The sequence below is a fragment of the Protopterus annectens genome, chromosome 10.part0 (genome assembly GCF_019279795.1).
Source record: "Protopterus annectens isolate FY-2018-M chromosome 10.part0, PAN1.0, whole genome shotgun sequence".
NCBI classification, from domain to species: domain Eukaryota; kingdom Metazoa; phylum Chordata; order Ceratodontiformes; family Protopteridae; genus Protopterus; species Protopterus annectens.
In genome coordinates, this window is record NC_056744.1 from 407,781,031 (window position 1) to 407,801,672 (window position 20,642).

At 39.0% G+C, this 20,642-nt stretch overlaps 1 protein-coding gene across 1 annotated transcript in view; it reads left to right on the forward strand.

The window, feature by feature from the left end:
• The window catches only part of ODR4 (odr-4 GPCR localization factor homolog), a 606,843-nt gene that overhangs the window by 19,794 nt on the left and 566,407 nt on the right, over positions 1-20,642 (forward strand). Inside the window, exon 2 of the mRNA XM_044085317.1 lies at positions 8,706-8,835. Within this exon, the coding sequence (XP_043941252.1) occupies positions 8,737-8,835 (99 nt within the window). The 5' untranslated portion in view covers positions 8,706-8,736. The remainder of the gene's footprint in view (positions 1-8,705; positions 8,836-20,642) is intronic.

Consider the following 20,642-nt stretch of genomic DNA (forward strand, 5'->3'; position numbering starts at 1 on the left):
CGGGCCTGTGCTGAAAATTGGCTCATTTCAAGTCTGACTTTCCCAGTAAACAAATGTTAAATAAAGAGTCCCCTACAAGTCCAACAAACTCTGAAAAAAGTCCAATATTTCCAGATTGTCTTATTCTGTCATATTTCACAAATATAATTATTACATTGTAATCCTTATCAAGTTACTGTTTTTTTTTTTTTTTTTTTTTTTTACTGTCCATCACTAAAATCCTGGGTCTGCTTTATTTGCTTCATTTCCAGCGTACTCCTCATCATTCTAGTCAACTCTCATGTTTCCTTCCTTGTCTCCAACATTTTCCATTGAAAAATTTGAAAAAGTTTCATGGGTATAGTCTCTCTGTGGTCTTTATTACCAGAACAAGAAGCAGAATATCCTTCTGTTTCACAGCTTATTTTTTGTTGGGCAAACTTTTGTATTTCCTCCTTAGCACGTACTTCATCAAAAATGATTTTGTACCTCCAGGGAAGAATACCTTGAAGACAGCTGGGTACAGCAGTTTGAATCTCACAGCTGCATCTCGACATTCTCTGAATAGTGGAATAAATTTACTCATCTTCTGCCTGGTGTACAGTGAGTAATCATTCTCCACAAACACTCTGCTGTCTCCCACTTTTTGTACTTTGTCCTTCTGCCACAATTTTGTCAGAATCAACTCATTCTGCTGGTAAGATTGCATCTTTACTATTAAGGGTCTAGGTTGCTTTCTTATTCCCAGGTTTGGAGCATACTCATGATGTGCCCTTTCAACTAACAAAACCTGCTGTGGAATACCAGTCCAGTTGCTTATTTGTTCTTTCATAAAATTAATGCAGTCTGTTTCTTCCAGCTTCTCTGGTGTAGCTGAAAATCTCACATTTTCCCTATATTCTCTGTCCCTTAATTGTATTATATTTTGAAACATCTCTTCCTGAGCAGTCTCGTGTTTAGCCAGCCTATTCTTCATTTTGACCTCTGTTTTTTGCAGCTTTATCATCTCATCTGAATATCTGTTTAAAGCTTCTTCCATGTTTTCCAGCCTTTTGTTGTTTGTGTTGATATACTCCATTACTATTTTGTGTATTTTAACCAGGTCTGTATGCAGTTGTCTTGTATCTTCTTGTACATTACTGGAAGTCATGTCTGAAGGTTACACTGCTTTTTGCTGAACAGCTGCAGAACTCTCCCCAGTCACTGTTTCTTCCTCACTTTTTGTAGCTGATTCTTTTCCAGATGCTCTGTTTTTATTTATTCCTAGAATCCAGGCAGTGCACTTGCGAGCCAGTTACTGAAATTTACCAATAAACACAAGTCTACTGGCCTTCTTTGCTGAGTTTCTGTTCTCACACTGGGAGAGATGGAAATGAGCTGTTATTTCAAATGTGCAGCCATCTTGGAAGTAGAGCATCTTGGCAATTGACAGCATTGCATATGGTTGCATGTGCATTTAATTTTATGCACTGTTAACTTTGCTTTGCAGATGTAAAGATTTTTAAGTACTATTTTGAATCTAAGCAAACAGAGACCTCTCAACAAGATAAAGCTGAACCTTTCCAATAGCGCCAACAAAAAAAACAGAAAAAAAGAAAAGCTCCTTGCAACCACGGCTTAAAAAGAATCCTTTTTAATTGCAGCAAAAACAGTAAGCACTTTCAAACACTAGGTTCTTCATCAGACTGAATAAAACAACTATTAGCCAAGAAATTTAAAAAAACTGGTCGACCAATCAGAGCACAATAAAAATCATCTCTGCAAATCCCTAGATTTAAGGACGGGCTTTAAAGAAACCTTGTTGTTCAAACCAGGTTTCCTCTCCGAGAAAAACTTGCAGATCCAGTGTAATTCCCTTTCCTCAGTAAAGTTCACAAAGTCACCACCTCTAGGTCCCTTGTATACTATCACAATCACTTTAAACTTAAACCAATGTATAGAGCCTGATTCAAAAACGTTTGGCAAGAGCATTTGTCAGATCTGCTCTTGTCATGGCATATTTATGTTCACGAACCCGTTCATACAACATCCTATTCAACTTACCAACATCCTGTTCAACTTACCAACATAAAAACTGTCACATGCCACACAGCTTGCTAGATAAATAATATTTTGAGTCTTGCAATTAGCTGACAACTTAAATTCAAACCTTTGCATAGAATTTAGGGTGTATAAATATATTAGAAACATCAATAGAAGAACAATGCCTACATGACCCACAGGGACGGGTGCCATCTAGTCCTGATGAGACACCTGTTTCTATTTCAACTGGCTCATAGTCTCTATAACAGAGATGTCATTTAAGGGACTTCTTATTCTTATAGGTATAGTGGGGTTTGTCACCCACTATGTCCCTGATCCTAGCATCCATGGTCAAGATATTCCAGTTAGCATCTATCGTATGCCTGATCTTCCTAAAATCACTGGCATATGGCAGTACTAGCAGGAGGGTCACAGATCTCGTATTCTCACGTTGTTGTTCCAGGGGAGCAATATTTGAAAAGTAAGGTTGTGCTAGTGTAGATCTCTGCAACCTATTACCTTGCCTCATCTCATTAATCTCTTTCATGTTATAACTCCTGGATTCAAAATCATACGGCAATAAATTTAAATAGTTGTCAAACCCATCAAGTGTGTTATTTAATCGGGAAATCCTCATCCCTTGTGTTTTCATGATGTTCTTAAAAACATGGGAGGGGTGCATACTATCACACTTTAGGATATTATTATTTCTGCAGGGCTTCCTATATAAAGTGGTAGAAAAATTAACCATTGCATCCCTGGTAATGCATACATCAAGAAAAAATATTTCAGAAGGGGATACAGTGCTAGTAAACTTTAAAAAATGCATTGTCGTATGTAGATATTCAATAAAATCTGCTAATTCCTTCTCGGTCCCTCCCCATAGCAAAGCCACATCATCAACAAACCTCCTATAAAAAAGCACTTTAGATGTAAAGTGACAGTTGAAAACAAACTGCTCTTCTCATTGTGCCAATACCATGTTGGCGTAGCTATTAGCACAAGAAGTGCCCATAGCTACGCCAACTTTTTGTAGATAATAGTCTTTTTGAAAAAGAAAAACATTATTTTCAAGTACTACCTCCAAGAAAAGACAAATGAGGTCTGTCTGTTTAACATCATAACCACTGTGTGAAGTAAGAAAGGACTTAATCATGTTGATACCTTCTAAACCGGGAATGCAGGTGAACAAAGACTCTTCGTCTAATGTTACCAATAGAACACTGTCTAAATTAATCGCATTCCCATTCACAAAATTATATAAATCCCTAAGAAAATGTTTGGTGTCATTAAGTACAGTAATTATTTTGTCAAGAGCAGGTTCATCATCTCATCTGAATATCTGTTTAAAGCTTCTTCCATTTTTTCCAGCCTTTTGTTGTTTGTGTTGATATACTCCATTACTATTTTGTTTATTTTAACCAGGTCTGTATGCAGTTGTCTTGTATCTTCCTGTACGTTACTGGAAGTCATGTCTGAAGGCTACACTGCTTTTTCCTGAACAGCTGCAGAACTCTCCCCAGTCACTGTTTCTTCCTCACTTTTTGTAGCTGATTGTTTTCCAGATGCTCTGTTTTTATTTATTCCTGGCATCCAAGCAGTGCACTTATGAGCCAGTTACTGAAATCTACCCATAAACACAAGTCCACTGGCCTTCTTTGCTGAGTTTCTGTTCTCACACTGGGAGAGATAGAAATAAGGTGTTATTTCAAATGTGCAGCCATCTTGGAAGTAGAGTATCTTGGCAATTGACAGTGTTGCATATGGTTGCATGTGCACTTAATTTTATGCACTGTTAATGTTACTTTGCAAATGTAAAGATTTTAAGTATATTTTGAATATGCAGTCTTTTATTAAAAATTCAGAATTTTTCTTTCAGTAATTTACGTCAGTGTCTACAGCATTACAGAAAGTCTTTCTGTAGTAAGAAGTCTCTCCACTGTTGTAGTATAAATCTCCTGGTGCAAACACAATTCTGTTAATCACACCATGTAGTTGAATAAAACACTTTTATTAACAAATTAATGAATAATACATGAGGAGGCCTATATAAGAGCGGCTGAATGTTGTTGTATATATTTGTTTGGTCTGAAGAAGCCTTATAGGTGAAAGCGCTTACCATTTTTGTTGATAAAAGTGTTCTTTCGATTATATGGTGTGATTAACAGAATTGTGTTTGCACCAGGAGATTTATACTACAACAGTGGAGAGACTTCTTCCTACAGAAAGACTTTTTGTTAGCAGTGGTGTGGATGTTCCATACCTTTTGCATTATTATTTTTATTTTTTACATCGCAGGAACATTTATTTCGTGGTGGTGCTACTTCATTTTACAGCGTTACAGACCAGAAAAAGAAAATGGCTGTGTCATACATTAGCTCTTCTAAATATTCATAAATTTGCTGGGTCACCTCAAGAATAGTCAGCATAATTAGTATTTTTTCATTACTAGCTGCTTTCCTGACTGCTGCTATATCAAAAAGATCTTTGAACACTTGATATTATGGAGTGCATAGAACAATTTACAAGAGAACCATGGCAAGGAACACACAATGTTTTTATTTCAAAGGAAACTTTTTACTTTTATTGTATTTTCCTGCCACTGGATGAAGTAACATCCTCAAGTGTTTCTCAGATGCAGTCTTCTGGATGTACTAAGCCAGGTCATTTGCTAAAAGCCTAACTATGCCCCAGGTAGCCAGAGCTCAGCTAGTGACTTGGTACTTGTTGGAATGGCATGGAATGGCACAAGGCAGGGAGGAGTGACAGGACTTTGCTGGCTTTTCTGCCAAGGGAGGAGAGCATGGCAATCTTGGAGCATCATTAGCTGGTGAACTGGAGCAATATGTCCTTCTGATGCCCACTGGACGCCAAACCTTGAGGCAGGCTACTGGGCATGTACAGTGAAAGTTAGATCCTTAAACAGATACCACCAACCCTTGGATTGGTGATGGCTTCACTCTTTCTAATGTTTATCTCTTACCCCTGGGAGGAATGACTGTGCCCTAAGACTTTCTATTCCTAGTGGAATGAACAGGCTAAATTGAGCAGGGGGGGACAGAAGCCTGATGTTTGCTGAGGCAAGGTACACTCACAGAATATAAGCAAAAATAAGTCTTGTAGACACATTATTCTGCATATTATTTTTATTTATTTATTTAGTTAGTTAGTTATTGCATTTGTTGACCAGGAAAGTCCACTGGGCCTAGAATAAGCTCATTTTTAGTGGAAGCCCTGGGAGAAAAGCTCTACAATAATTACATACAATTATCTCTCTCTTAGATTTTCTTTTTGGATTTATTTTGATATGATTTTTCATAACCAGGCCTTGTTTGCTTGTTTTAATTTCATTCTTTCTTTGAGGTCCATTAAGCATATCTTATTTTCTGATTCTATAATGGGAATAGGTGCCCCAGGCATGTATGTTTCATTTCATCTGTGCATGCCAGTACCTCTGTGACACTCTCTAGTCTAGTCATTACTAATTTTTATTTTGTTCTGATCCAAAAGTCTCTGATGTTGGTGGACATACTGATCAGACTTTTTTTTTTTTTTTTTGGGACTTTGACTTTCCCGTAATGTGCTATGAGTGCTGAAAATTAAATTTATCTTGCTCAGATCTTGTTTGCATTTACATAGAAATGGCAGACTTAGGATTTACTGCTTACTTTAAGAATCTCTGGATAGAATCAAACAAAGGACTTTAGTTGGAAGCACTGTAGCTCCTGTTTATCTTTTTTACGCATGCTGTAGTATTCACATCTTTATGCTTTTTTTAATACATATTGTGCAAACCTCATGCATGAGGCATGTGATTTCTGCCTTCACTGGTTGGGTGTACAGACTGATGATGTTGTTGTTCTTCTTCTTTCGTCTTTTCCCGGTTAGGAGTCGCCACAGCAGAACTCCGGTCCGCTAATGATTGGCAGTAGATTTTTATGGTGCCGAGGTGCCAGCCCGACACCCAACCTTCAACGAAGGCACGCCCATTTAAGCATGTCTTTCGAACGCCACTCGACCGCGGGGAGGGCATGCAGACTCCACACAGAAGGCACTCCAACTGAGAATCGAACGGGAGAACCTCTTGCTGTGAGGCGATAACGCTACCGCTGCACCACCGTAGAGACTGATGATGATTGTTCAGCCTTAAAGTCTTAATAGCACCTTATCCATAAATCACATTTAACCATGTGGATCTAGCCCATCCCCTCATTACTTGCTTTTGTCTCCATAATCTTAATGCAATCCATTAAGTCAAACAAATCGCTTACTTTCAAGAAATTGACTGTTTTCCACGTCCTAGTACTAGCTTTCTTTGCCACCAAAAATTCCAGTCCCAACAGTAATTTTAGTAACCCAAGTTCCTACAAATATAATGGACAACTCAGTAAAATATGTTCTAATTTTAAGTGCTAGTGATATCTTAAGATAAAATTTATTACATCATGCGTGTCTTGATAAAACTGGACAAGTTTAGCATATAACCAAAAGATATATATTCAGTCTCCTTTTTGATCCGATATGTCTCCTGCAACCTAGGTGACTTCCCTCAAACATTTTATACAGCTTTTCCATTGTATGAAAGTACTTCTGTAAACATTTGCAGGCAAAAATTCTAATCCTTATGCACTTGGTAAAGATTTTTGTCATTCTGTCCATTGTTCTGTTAATTGTAATCCTGTAGTTTTGCTTCAATGTTGCATTTGATTTTGTTTAGATTTTTGAGTTTTTTTTTTCTAGTTTTCAGGTAGAGCCCTGTAGGACCTACATATTTAACTGTATTTTTAATTCGTCTGCTCTGTTCTTGCATCAATAATTAAACTATTTCTGACACATTCAGCCCATTGTGCTTTTAATTCTTCCTCTTGCTTTTTCACGTGAACATGTTCTTAAATTATTAGATCTTTGGTTCTCACTTCATATCTGTCCTTAATGTTCTACCAGTCCATTAGAACATTTTCCTTGCTAACAGTTCAAAAAAATGAGGCATTTCTTGTAAAATTATTGCATAAGGTTGTACAGTTTTTATACGTTAATATCTTGTTAACCTTTTAAACCAATTACATTCCATGTCAATAACTTAATCGTAATTTATTGTCATGTTATAAGCTAAGCCTGTTTTTCTTTAGCTTGCATGAGTCCTCCTTGCATGCCTTTTATATATGCATCATCTTGTTATACGCAAGACTTGTGTCACTATCACTAAGGTGTAATCAGTCAAACTAAGTTAATCACATGGACTGTCTATGCCTAAAAAACAATAAACCAACAGAATAACCCCATGCATATAAGCTAAGTAAAAAAAAAAACGTAATAATGAGCAATTTCTCATATCTATTGTATGAGCCGAATACTCTAAACTTTCTTTTTTTCTGTGAATGACAGCAACATCTTCCCTTTCAAAGAAAAAAAACTTTTGTCATAATCCCTTTTAATTCTCACTGTCCTATGATCTTTGACTTATTCAGTACTTTCTCTTACATTTTTTTAATTTATGATATCAAAATAATTCTTAGTTATAGTACTATTGTAAGCCATGCAGTTTTATAAGCTTACTCACCAAATGCTTTCTTTTTAACATTGTCAGTATTCCTTTAATTTAAAAATGTCTTTAAGGGGACTACACATCAATTTAAGCTGTGTGTTATGTTAAGAAGCACCATACAGATACCTTCAAGGAATAATGGTTTATTAAAAAGACACAGGTGCCCCTGTTGGCATCTAGCAGTATCTGTTGTTGCTAATTATTTGTGCCAAACTGGTTGAGTATAGCTAACAGCCTTGCCTTTGTGCAGCTGAGTCAAAGCAACTTTTATTGGGCCATATTATCCTAAGAACTGAAAGGGTTTTTATGGGTTATGTTTTATCAAACTGCTGTTTAAAAGTGCTTCCTTTATGATAGACTACCAGCCCCTTGAATAGGTTACTGTTTGATGACAAATAATAAAAAAAAAAAAAATTAGCTGAACAGTTACTACATAAGAAAGACGTGGCTTTCCAGAGGAGCCAGCGCTCTGTACCCCCGCACTCCCTTTATTACATAAAGTAATTCCACAGTAACAACTACAGAGGATGGAGAAACACTGTGTAGGTCCAAACAAATTGTGATCTTAAAGTCAAGAGTATGAATTGTAGTAAATGCATTTGTGAAAAGTAGAATCCGGAACGTTATGTGGAAATAACACCCAGTTAAATGAATGCCAGTAACTTACAAGGTAACCTTTCAGATTTAGTCTCATAAATTTGCATCATACCAGTCATGCATGTCAGCAGCATGTAAGTATTAGCAGTTACTAGCAGGTTTGTCAGCTGTCATAATGGCAATAAAAGATGTGTGCAGTGAGTGCAGACATTTAAAAGGGCTTTATTTTAAATGCTATTACTGTTCTAATTTTAATTGACCCATACATGGATGTTATTTTGTAGGTGACAACCATACAATAATAACCTCAAATGTTCACCTTGCTGGAAGGAAAGCTAGCCATTGGTTGTTTAATCTTTTCCAGATTCTTCTCTTCTTGCTGTTTATATCTGTTCCCAGCATGGCTGCATATCACTGCTGGTTGATACCCTACTTTTTTGCCAACAGACCACTTCATTTGATACTTTTTAATATGTTATAACGGAGTGTAAACTATGACTAGTTTAAACCTTATGAAGGAGTATGAACATCTGCATTATTTCTTGCTTCCTTTACATTTCAGTTCTGTATTTATTGGTCACAAGAGGCTGGTAATGGGAAGAACGTATTTTGTAGATGATGCTGTTGGACAGTACCTGTCGACCCTCAACACAAAGGGAAAGCCTTTTCTAACAGGTCTTTTTGTGGGACAGGTAAGAACGTTTTCCTTATCTTCAATAAAACTCAGTAGTGTTCTTTTTTTAGCAAAGATCACCCAAAAGATCTTAATGTACATAATTTTATTGTAGCCTAAATTTCTAATAAAATAGGTAAAACACAGACATGGTCTTTAAGATACGCCATTTCATGTTAAAGATGCAAGATACTGAGCTGCAGCGAATATTGTCAAAACGTTGATTGGGTAGGTGTGGTTTATGCACCTCTGTATTCTGGGAGAGGAGGGACTGCAGGAACTCTGCCTTTGGAGTAAATGACCTATAGAGACAATATCAAAATGGAAGGGAGAAATCCACAAAAAAAAAAAAAAAAAAGAAAGAAAGAAATACAGAAAAATGAAATGTGATAAAAGGAGGACTATCCTCCATAACAGCAGGATGAAGAATATTGGGTATTTGAACTAATCCATGAGTAAAACTTTCAAAGGCTGCTATGCATTCACTTATCCTGTAAAGCACTGTAACTGTAATCCTGTCTAAATGGTTGCTGTTGTTGGTGTTGTTCATTACTGAATGAGGAAAAATATTTTTTGTTACTTTTTTGACTATTTGTTTTCTAAAAATGTGAGATTAAAGAATTTAGGCCTTTACGTCTGCTTTTTTTCACTAATTTGCCAACTTTTCCTATTGGAAATATATTTATTTATTTAATTATTTGCTTTTGTTGACTGGAAGAGTCTGACTGCTCGTGTATGTATATATTTATGTATATATGTTCACATATAAATATATATACTGAATTCTCCAATTATAGGCCAATAGCTATACTCTCTGCACTTGCAAAGATTATGGAAAAATGTATTCCTAGACCACTCATGCACCACCTAATCCAGAATCGCCTTATGGCAGACACTCAGCATGGCTTCCATCCTCATCACAGCACTACTTCAGCCCTCCTAGCCTTTACCAACACCATAAACCATAATCGCGACAATAATTATATATCCTCAGCCCTCTTCTTGGATCTTTCCAAGGCATTCGATATGGTTGATAACCAACTTTTAATCCACACCCTGCAAACATTCTGTGTAGATACTAGAGCCCTTCAGTGGTTTCAGTCTTACCTGAATGGTCGACAGCAGGCTGTCCTCTGTTAGAACAAACTCTCTAATCTTCTACCTAACACCCTTGGAGTACCACAAGGCTCTATACTAGGACCCTTGCTGTTCTCCGTCTTCATTAACGACCTTTATACTGTCATCCCAAAAGTCATCTGTATCCAATATGCTGATGACTCTACTCTAATTTGCTCGGCCAAATCTCCAATAGAGTTATGGTCAGCTACCCAGACCACCTTTAATACAATAGAAAACACGTAGGTCTACCGCTTTCACTTTTACCATAAATTCAAATGATGGCACAATAATCTCCCCTGACCCCTCTACAAAACTATTAGGTGTCATCATAGATAATAATCTAAAATTTGACCTACGTGTTAACCAAACTTTCAAAACCATCAATAAAAAACTAGGGTCACTTTACAGAATAAAAGCCTTTCTAACCCCTCCAGCTAAAATTACCATAGCTCGCTCTCAACTTCTTTCCACCCTTCTGTATGCATCCCCTCTACTCTCGAATTTAAACAAGACTGTCCTTAACAAACTCTCAATTTGCTACAACCACATTGCCAGGTTTGCCACTGGGCTGCCTTTTAGGACACATCATTGCATCAATCTAAATCAGCTTGGGTGGCTTGAACTACCTAGCCTAATCCAGTATAATCAACTGATTATGGCCTATAAAATCCTCTATAATCCGGACAAATTATCACCCCCTATAAAAGTCCTAGATCGCTTCAATCCTCTAACAAACTACTAATTCAGACTAGCAAAATTAATAACACAACTGGTGATTCTCTCTTTGCAAACTCTGTAAGTAGACCCTGGAACTCTCTTCCAGCTGATATTACCTTACTTTCTACTTTAGGTCAATTTAAAACTAGACTCAAACAACATTTGGCACTTAACTGGCTATAGAAAAATTAAAACGAACTGAAATAGATAAAACAAAATCCACGTCAACAGAACCAGCAGCAAAAAGTCCAATGTTAAGTGTTTTATTAACATCCACTTTTCGTTCAAAAAAAAACTGAACTTCTTCAGACAGACATCAAAAGGTAGCAAATGTAAAAAAAACTCCTTAAATACACAATTAACAACACGTGATACATTTGAATGGACCAACCAACTGGTTGAAACTCACTGACATCAATGTGTGGGAAAAAGCTGATCTCAAAACTTCTTAAAGTACTACTGCATACAACAGTCAAATCCATGGAAAATGTGTTTTAAAAATAAACAAAGTGGAAAATATGTATGAACATAATGTTTAAAACCAAAAAACGTAGTATATAAAACCTTTTTAATGACAAAAGGTAAAAAGTAAAAAATAATAAGTGAGAAGTACTCATAATAACATTACCTCTGCATGCTTCTAAGTTTCAAAATGCAAGCTAAACTTACTCTGTCATTGAGACCTGGAAGTCTATAAGAACAGAGTTTCAGCTGCCAAATCACTTCTAGGCGCTCTAATAATAGTTGAAAAGGACCCCCCCCCGATGTCAAAGGAAACCTGTCCTAACACCCTAAAAGTAAAACTATGCTGAGGGTAGTCATTAACATGTTTCGCCAAAGCGTTTTCACACTTGTTTTTCCTAATACAGTATAAATGCTCATAGATTCTTTCATTAAAACCTCTGTCAGTCTTGCCCACATAAAATGCTGGGCAAGACTGGCAGCAAGCCAAATAAACAACCGATCGAGATTTACAGTTGAATCTACCAACAGTGGAGAAAGAAGACCCATCAATTTTAAAGCTCGAACCAGTGGCAATATGCCTACACATGTTACAACTCTCACATTTGAAAGTGCCCTCTGTTCTAACACGAGTGTCCTTTTTTGTTTCTAATATCCGATTGAGGTTGTCACCCCTCCTATATATAAACCTAGGCAAAGTGCCAAACTTAGCTTGTAAGGCATCATCACACAAGAAAATACTCCAGTTCTTGACAACCATCTCCTTAATTAGGTGAATCTCAGCACTGTAATTGGTGATGAAAGAGATAGAAGTGTCAACTTTCTTGCTGTCTAAAAAGACTTCAGGCATAACTGGAGATGGATGTTCTAGTGAACAAGTTGTGAACGAGTTACTTTGTAAAATAGGTTTATAAACACCCCCATACCTTTTAGTCTGGACCTCAGTGACCAGGTCATGAATAAACTTGTCTGGGTAACCTCTGTGTAGGAACAATCCCTTAGTGAACTCGCATTCTTCTAAAAATAGTTCATCATCGGTTACCATTCGAGCAGCGCGCACAAGTTGCCCCTTGACTACCCCTCTTTTCTGGTGCCCAGGATGGGCACTGGTGAAGTGTACCATGGTATCAATTTTGAACTGACAGTTGTAATTGCCAAGCACATATCTGTGTTCCCATTCAGTTCAAAATTGATTTTTACACCAGATTTTTGGATGACATCTTTATACTGACGGAAGGTTCAGTTAATGATGTGAGAACCTTCATGGACTATCTCAACTCCAGCACGTCTTTTTTTGAAGTTCACATTTGTAGAGTCTGATTCTAGAATTTCTTATCTGGATGTAGACTTATATGAAGACATTTCTGCTGGTAGCTTTAAGGCTAAAATATTTCGGAAGAGTTGTTACTCTAATACCATGTTACACTTCACCACTGGGAGAGTTACAGTTGAGCTGTTACTCAATGTGCAGCTATCTTGGAAGTCAAGTCCAGTATACTTTTGATATTTATAGTCAGCTTCTGGTCTTTTTTTCTGGTACTCATTTATCTTCCTTTGGAACAATGGAGAAGGTTACACTGGCAAATTTTCTGTATAGGCTTTGCTGTTAGAAGAATGAGAAGCAGAATCCCCTTCAGTTTGTTGGCTAAACATTTTATTTTTTTTTTTCCTCCTTTAGCCTCTTCTGCATCTGAAAATGACATCGTTATTAAATTATTATGTAAGACATAGACACATACATTAATAGAAAAGAAAACAAACCACATTATGTATATCTATATATATATATATATATATATATATATATATATATATATAATGGGTCTACTTGAAAACACCAACAATGAGATAACAGTTACCACAAAACCGACAGTTCAAAAGCATGAAACTTGACATGCCCGACAAACCACAATCCCTACAATCAAGAAAACAAAACAAATACCTTTTCTTAAAAACACACACACAACACAAGTACACCAAAAACCTTACAAATCTACATTAAACCTTACATACACAACTATCTATGCACTAACCTTAACCCATACCCTAACCCTAACCGTAAGGTCCGTCACTATCGCACACTCACCTAACCCGCTCCCTAACTCGCTTAACCTGCCCCTAACCCTAAAGTCTGTTACTATCGCACACTTACCTTACCTGCACCCAAACCCTAACTCACTTAACCCGCCCCTAACCGTAAAGTCTGTCACTGTCACACACTTGCTTACCTTAACATGTCCGAGTTCTCAGTGTCAGGCCTTTAAACTGTCGGTCATCGGTGTTCTCGTCATCTGTGTTTTGGCATCTCGGTGTTTTCAAGTAGACCCATTTTTATATATATATATATATATATATATATGTATGTATATATATATATATATATATATATATATATATATATATATATATATATATATATTAACTTAGAATAACTCATTTGGTCCAACATTACGTACATTACCAAATTCATGCCTTCTCTTAAGTCTCACTGTTCCTGAATATTCTACATGTATTGTTCCCAGAAATTTCATTTATTGCTATGTAATTTACACCTTCTAGATGTAGGTATTTTATTTATTTATTTATTTTTTATAATAGTACTTCAGATACAGTTGGTTTAGACTTTGGTTTCTATTTTCTAGTAACTGATATTTTGGCAACCAGTAGGAAACTTAGTAAGCTCTCACTATCTTGTGTCCCAGTTCAAAATAATCATTTTCTTAGTTACAGCCATTTGCTCCCAAATATTTCTGACAGAGTATTCTGTAGGGAATGTTTAAAATCTGCCAACTCATTGCACTCCTAAAAAAACTGTTTACAGTTGCCTTTTTCTTCCCCATCACCCTTCCAACATTTGCATTCATCCTGAGGAAAATTCTTAAAAGTATTCTTGAGGTATAAAAATACCTGTGCAAACACTTCCAAGGATAAATCCTAAGCCTTATGGAATTTGTTACATACTTAGGAGCCATACACATTTCCTCGAATTATTCCCTTGTAAATTGTTTTTTTCCAGTCTCTCTTCCCAATCGTTTCTAACCTCTACTGATTGATTTTTATAGTTATCATGCAATATTTTATATACCTACTAATTATCTCTTTTTACTACAGTTTTTGTTCTAGATCACCGGAATAGGTCTTTCAACAGTGCCTCCCCTGTCCCATTCTGTTTTTCTTTGCCTGTACTGTGACATCTGTCCCTGGTAGGGTAGGCAGTCTGTAACTTGCAGTCCAACTGCTTCTTCATCCCATTCTATTACCATTCTATTACCTTTCCCTGTCTAGTTATTTCCCAATACCTAGGTTCCTTTGCCAGTTTTTAACAGTAAATTCCAGTCCCCCCTCTTGCCTATTTTATGTACACCCAACTTGCAGTCATCCTTATTGGCAGAATCTCTTTTCTCCATTCCTGTGTTGGCTTAGTTTTTAGAATACATTCTTTAACTTTATGAATACAGTATTAATCCATCTCTCCATGCACAACCACTTTTCCCCATTTTTGGGCATGGGGTCTGAGTGTCACTTCAAAGTGACAGAGCCAAGGTTCAGACTGCCGGGCGGCTAGCCCTGCTGTAGTGGTTCTTCCACACCACACACACACTCGCGTGCAAACACACACACACACACACACACACACACACACACACACACACACACACACACACACACACACACACTTATTGCCAATTTAGTGTGTCCAGTCCACTGGAATGTGGGAAAAAACAGAACACCTGGAGGAAACCCTTGCAAACACAGAAAGGACATGCAGACTCCACACAAAAGAGACCCCATTCAAGAATCAAACCAGGAAACGTCTTGCTGTGAGGCAACGGCACTATCCACTGTGTCACTGTGCCACCCTGAATACAATATTAATGTGCGGCTGATATTTTTCTCCTTAAGGATCTGCTAACAAAGTCCGGCATCTCTTTATTTCTTGGAACTTTCCCCCCTTACTTCATCAACATCCCTTTTCACTTTGAGTTATAATATTTTCTTATGTTATGTATATGAGCCTTAACTGTGTAGCTCTAAAATATCCCATCATATCAGGTAATCCTGAACCTTGTTCAGTTGGCAGGATTGACTTATCCCACTTAATTCTAGATCTCTTCCCCTCTAAGATAAAGTCTTCATCTAAAAATGTATTTGATCCTCCAGGAAAAAGATATTCTCAGTGTTGAATTTGACGCCTGCCTCTTGACATCCCATTGATTGCAGGAATAAACTTGTTTTTCTTCTGCCTTTTGTACAGTGAATAAACATTTTCAATAAACATTCTAGTGTTTCCAGTTTTAATACTTCTCCCTTTTACAAACATTTTGTCAGGAGCAGTTCTTTGTGCTGGTGTGATTGCATATTTACTTATGTGTGTGTTCTTTCTTGTGGCCAGATTTGGAATGTACACATGATTGATTTTCCTGGTAAGGAACCACTGTGGTCTCTCCAACTGCTGCATGTGCTTGGCAAGGTACATGCCGAAGGGGGCATTATACTCGATAATGGGTCTGATAAGGGAGGAGTACAGGGATGTTATGACTTCCTTGTTACTGGATGAAATACCCTTACTTACGAGGTGGGCCATGTAGAAAGCCTTCCATGCAATGGAGGCAACATGGTGGTCAAAAGTCAGGTTGCTATCAACCTGGGTGCCCAAGTCCCTCATGACTGATTGTGTGCTTAGTGAGTTGTTATTAATGTGATAATTAGTGGGGACACCATTTTCCCCAAAGGGGATAATTATGCATTTCTTGGAATTCAGTTTGAGGCCATGCTTCAGGCACCAGGTATTACTTTGGTTAAGGCTCTCATGGAGGATGTTCACATCACTTGGGAAATTTGACAGTGCCCAGCTTGCAGTCATCTGCAAACTTGGTCAGCCACAGTCCACTGGTTTTGGCTTGCACTTCAGAAAAGTATATCCCAAAGATTAGAGGCTCCAGGACTGATCCTAGGGGTACACAACCTGTTGCAGGTCGTCTACTAGAGATGGCTTCCCCTATTTTGACTGAGTGAGCCAGTTAGCTACCCATCTGGTAACATATGGGTTGATGCCTAGCTGGGAGAATTTATCTATTATGCCCAAATGGGGAATAGTGTTGAAGGCTTTGGCTAGGTCGAGGTAGGTGGTGTGCACTGTCTTGCCCTCATCCATGGTTTTGGTGACTGTTTCGAAGAAGGCAACCCAGTTTAATAGGCACGATCTGCCTTTGACAAAACCAAACTGTGTGGGATCAAGCATTTGGAGGTTGCCCATGCCCTTGTTTATAAGGTCCATGATAATGCATTACATGGCCTTGCAAATCAGGCTAGTTATGCTGATGGGACTATAACTGCCTGGGTCAGTGGACACTCCGCCTTTGTGCAGAGGCATGATGGTGGCTGTCCTCCATTCTGCTGGGATGAAGCACAGGCTTAGGTTGAATAGGGTGTCTAGTGGTGCTGAAAACTTGCCTGAGTTAGTGTAGGACACAACCAGGGATGTTGTCAGATCCCATGGAGGCTGTATGGCTGTATTTTTTCTTTGCCTTTGAGAGGGCATTAATAACCTGCTCTCTAGTGATGAGAGGAGGGGGGTAGGTGCTGGGGATGTCATGGTTTACTGATGGGGGAGACAGTGGGGTGAAGTTTTCAATGAACTTGTTTGCCAGCAGGTTGGCTATATCTACGGTGTTTGTGTATGTAGTATTCTTGTCCACCAACTCGGAGCAGATTTGGGAGTTACCTTTGAGATTGCTGATGTATGTGAAGAAGGCCTTGTGATTGTCCTTAGTGGATGTGACCATTTTGGACTCTTAGTTGGCTGTAGAGGTTTTCACCAGTGACCTTATTTGCTTGTTCAGACAAAGGAGAGATTGCTTCCAACATGGCACCTGCTCCTGGGCAGCACTTCTTTTCCTTTTATTATAGAGTCTGTTTATTGCTGCTGTCCACCAGGCAGGTTTACTCTTCCTTGAGGAAGATGATTTGGTCCTGTCAAGTATTGCCGAGTCCATGCAGCTATATAGGTGCTCATATAATTTTTTTGGGTAGACTTGGGCATTAGTGCTTGATTCAACTGAAAGGATGGTGGTAAAGCTGCTTATACCTGCTCTCAGGAGGTTGTAGTCAGCTTTATAAAATCGTTTTTTTTTTGTTTGACCCTGGCAAGGAGGGGGGGGGGTCAGGGGAGATGGTGACTTCGAAAGTGGTTGCTTTATGGTCCTATCTTACCAAGGAGGATGACACTGTAGGGATGCTACAGTGGCTACTCATGTTGGTTAGTACCAGGTCCAGGATATTTTCACCTCTTGTCGGAGTGTCGACCAGCTGATCCAATGCATTGGCATTGATGAAGTCGAGGAGTCCCTGGGCATTTGTGTTTGAGCTAGAATAGGTCTTCCACTCTATGGTTGGGTAGTTAAAGTTGCCCAGAATCAGGGCAGAGGGTTGAATCTTGATGAATTCAAGTAAGTCCAGATAGGTGGAGTAGGCCTCCTTGAGTCATGATTGGGAGTCTGCAGCTAGCTATGATTTTGAATAGGTGTTTTTTCAGTAGTTAACTGCACCTTGAGTGCCTCCTGTGCATCATACTGTTTGACCAGCCTGGAGGTGTGTAACTCTTTTCTAAATATTGAAATTCCACCTACTTTGGCTTTGTAGCCCTCTGTTTCGGGTCTGAAAGTATGGTAGGATAAGTCACCTGTTAAGGCTGGGGTGCTGTCCACAGCTTTAAACCAGGTTTCAGTGACTGCACAAATGTCAGCATCTTCCAAGGTGAGGAATGGTTGCAATTAGTATAGTTTCATGTTAAGACTCCTAGCATTTATCACCATGACCTTTAAATTTAATTTAGAAGAATTTTTCACATTTGGTAATTATGTCCTTATAACTTTGCCTAAAAACGGCACTATGGGGGAGGCAAGAACCTTTGCCAAAAGCCTGAAGCCCAGTGGAGACCGATAAAAGCCATCTCTGGCATAGCATCATGGTCTGTCAATTATGTTCTTCCAGCCTGTCAGGTATTGAATCCCCTTGGAATGACACCAGAAACTAAGCCAACTGTTAAAGTCAATCATTTTCTGTTTGTACTGAGGCAACATTCTAGGTGATAGTAGGATGCTGGTTAAGGGTAGGGACATACCTGCCTGGGACACGTATTCAGCAAGCTCAATCATGTCTGTCTTCTTGTAGTCCAGAGAGGTATGTCTCAAGTCATTCACACCAACGTGGACTTTGTCAGAGTCATAACCGTACCTGTTGTTGAGGGATTTGTGTGCGAGTGATATGGTGGATTCTAGCACCTGATAAGCAGCTTACTGTGACTTTCCCCTTGTCTAGCCTGGTGAGGCACATCTGTGTCCCTCACAGTAGAGTCTCCTAGGACTAGTATGTTGGGTTTGTAGCTGAGCCTTAGAGGCTGTGAGACACGAGACACATTTGTGTCTCTCACAATAGAGTCTCCTAGGACTAGTATGTTCGGTTTGTGGCTGAGCCTTAGAGGCTGTGAGAGACATGACACATCTGTGTGTCTCACGATAGAGTCTCCAATGACTAGTATGTTTGGTTTGTGGCTGAGCCTTAGAGGCTGTGAGACACAGGTGTGTGTACTTTGTGTGGTGCTTGGTGCGGTGGGTTGTGATGTGCGTGTGTGCTTTTGCCGCGGAGGTCTCTTTTATTTAGGTATGTTTTTATTGAGAACCTCCACATATGTAGGAATGTACTGTACAGGTGTGGGTGGTAGTAGAGTTGTGTTGTTTGTGCAGACAACCTTCTCGGTGCCAGATGTACTGGCTTGTGATTGAGACAGCAAGGATTCTAGGTTCTTTATGTAATTGCATTTCTCACATATTGTGCTTCTTGGTGGTAGAAGAAGAGGGTTGTCTGTGTACATGGGTAGTTGCTACACTGTCTCAGGATGCCTATATCAACAAGGCTAGCAGGAGAAACCACAGGAAGTTGTCCGTCTATGGTTGTCAGCATCTGTGGAATAAAGGAAAAGGATGGTAGAGTGGCTACCATCAGAATAGTGTACCTATAGATGTGAGTAGGGCTGGGTAGAATCACAGTAGTTGCAAGGGAGGGCATCAGTTACACAGGAGTACTGGTAAGGGAAAAAAATGCAACTGAGATGCCTCACAATGGGTTAAAACAGCACAGGGGCAGTGCACCATGAGCAAACAAGCGCAACACTCTGCAAACATAGGGTTCAACTACCGGAAAAGATGGAAGAATCTAGAAGCTCTAAGTACTACCCATTCCTGCTAGCCCCTGCTCTTTCAACTAGTCAGTCGTGCTAGAGAAGGTCAGGCAACCCTATTGCTCTCACTAACAGCGAAGACAGGATACTACCAGCAGAAGATGGCTGCCAGAAACACAGGAAACTCTACAAGCAAAACAACCAGGCCTTGATAACAGCAGGTCTCTAGCCAGACTATGCTACCTGACTAGAACACAGAAACCTCACACAAAATGCAGAGAAAAGCACAGATAGAGCACTCACAAACAGAAAATACAACTATCAGTATGAAAAAGCAGTTTACAGTTAAGTAATTAAGTACAAATGCAATTACAGTAATGGAACACTATCTAGCAATGAAAATACAGTTAAAATATTATAAAACAGCACAAAAATGCAGTGAAGTAGTAAAAAAAAAAAGTTTATAACAGTGCAAAATGTAGTAGATTAGCTGTGTATCAGAACTATAAGCATTAAGAAGTGCAATTCAATGAAATAAATATAAGAAAAACCTAATTTTGCTATTGGAGCCTCAGGGAATTTCTGCTTTGTCACAGTGATGAATTGCCACTCCTCAGCCTGGTAAAAACAAGCACAGCCCCCTACAGACACAGGGTTTAAATACCAGAAAAGGATGAATTTATAGGAGTAAGAAGTTGGAGAGGTGAAGAAAGGAACAAGGATAAAGTTAGGGAAGGATAGCAGTGCTAGGTGCGGGTAGGTGTCAAGGGGGAGGAGTATTGTTTTAATAGCGCTGGTGGTCAGCCTCCAGTATTGAAGCAAGTGCACTGAGTGTATCCTATGAGGTGATCTTTAAGTAATTTTTAAAGGTTTCTGTTGATGCCTGTTTGAATTCTCCTGAGATTGGGTTTCAGCAGGTAGTTCTGTTATGGAGAAATTGTGTGTGTGTCTGTGTGTGTGTCTGTGTGTGTGTCTGTGTGTGTGTCTGTGTGTGTGTCTGTGTGTGTGTGTGCGTGTCTCTGTGTGTGTGCGTGTCTCTGTGTGTGTGCGTGTCTCTGTGTGTGTGCGTGTCTCTGTGTGTGTGCGTGTCTCTGTGTGTGTGCGTGTCTGTCTGTGTGCGTGTCTGTCTGTGTGCGTGTCTGTCTGTGTGCGTGTCTGTCTGTGTGCATGTGTGTGTCTCTGTGTGTGTCTCTCTGTGTGTGAGTGCGTGCGCGTGTCTGTCTATGTCTGTCTGTGTGCGTGTCTGTCTGTGTGCGTGTCTGTCTCTGTGCGTGTCTGTCTCTGTGCGTGTCTGTCTCTGTGCGTGTCTGTCTGTGCGTCTCTGTGTGTGTGTGTGCGTGTCTCTGTGT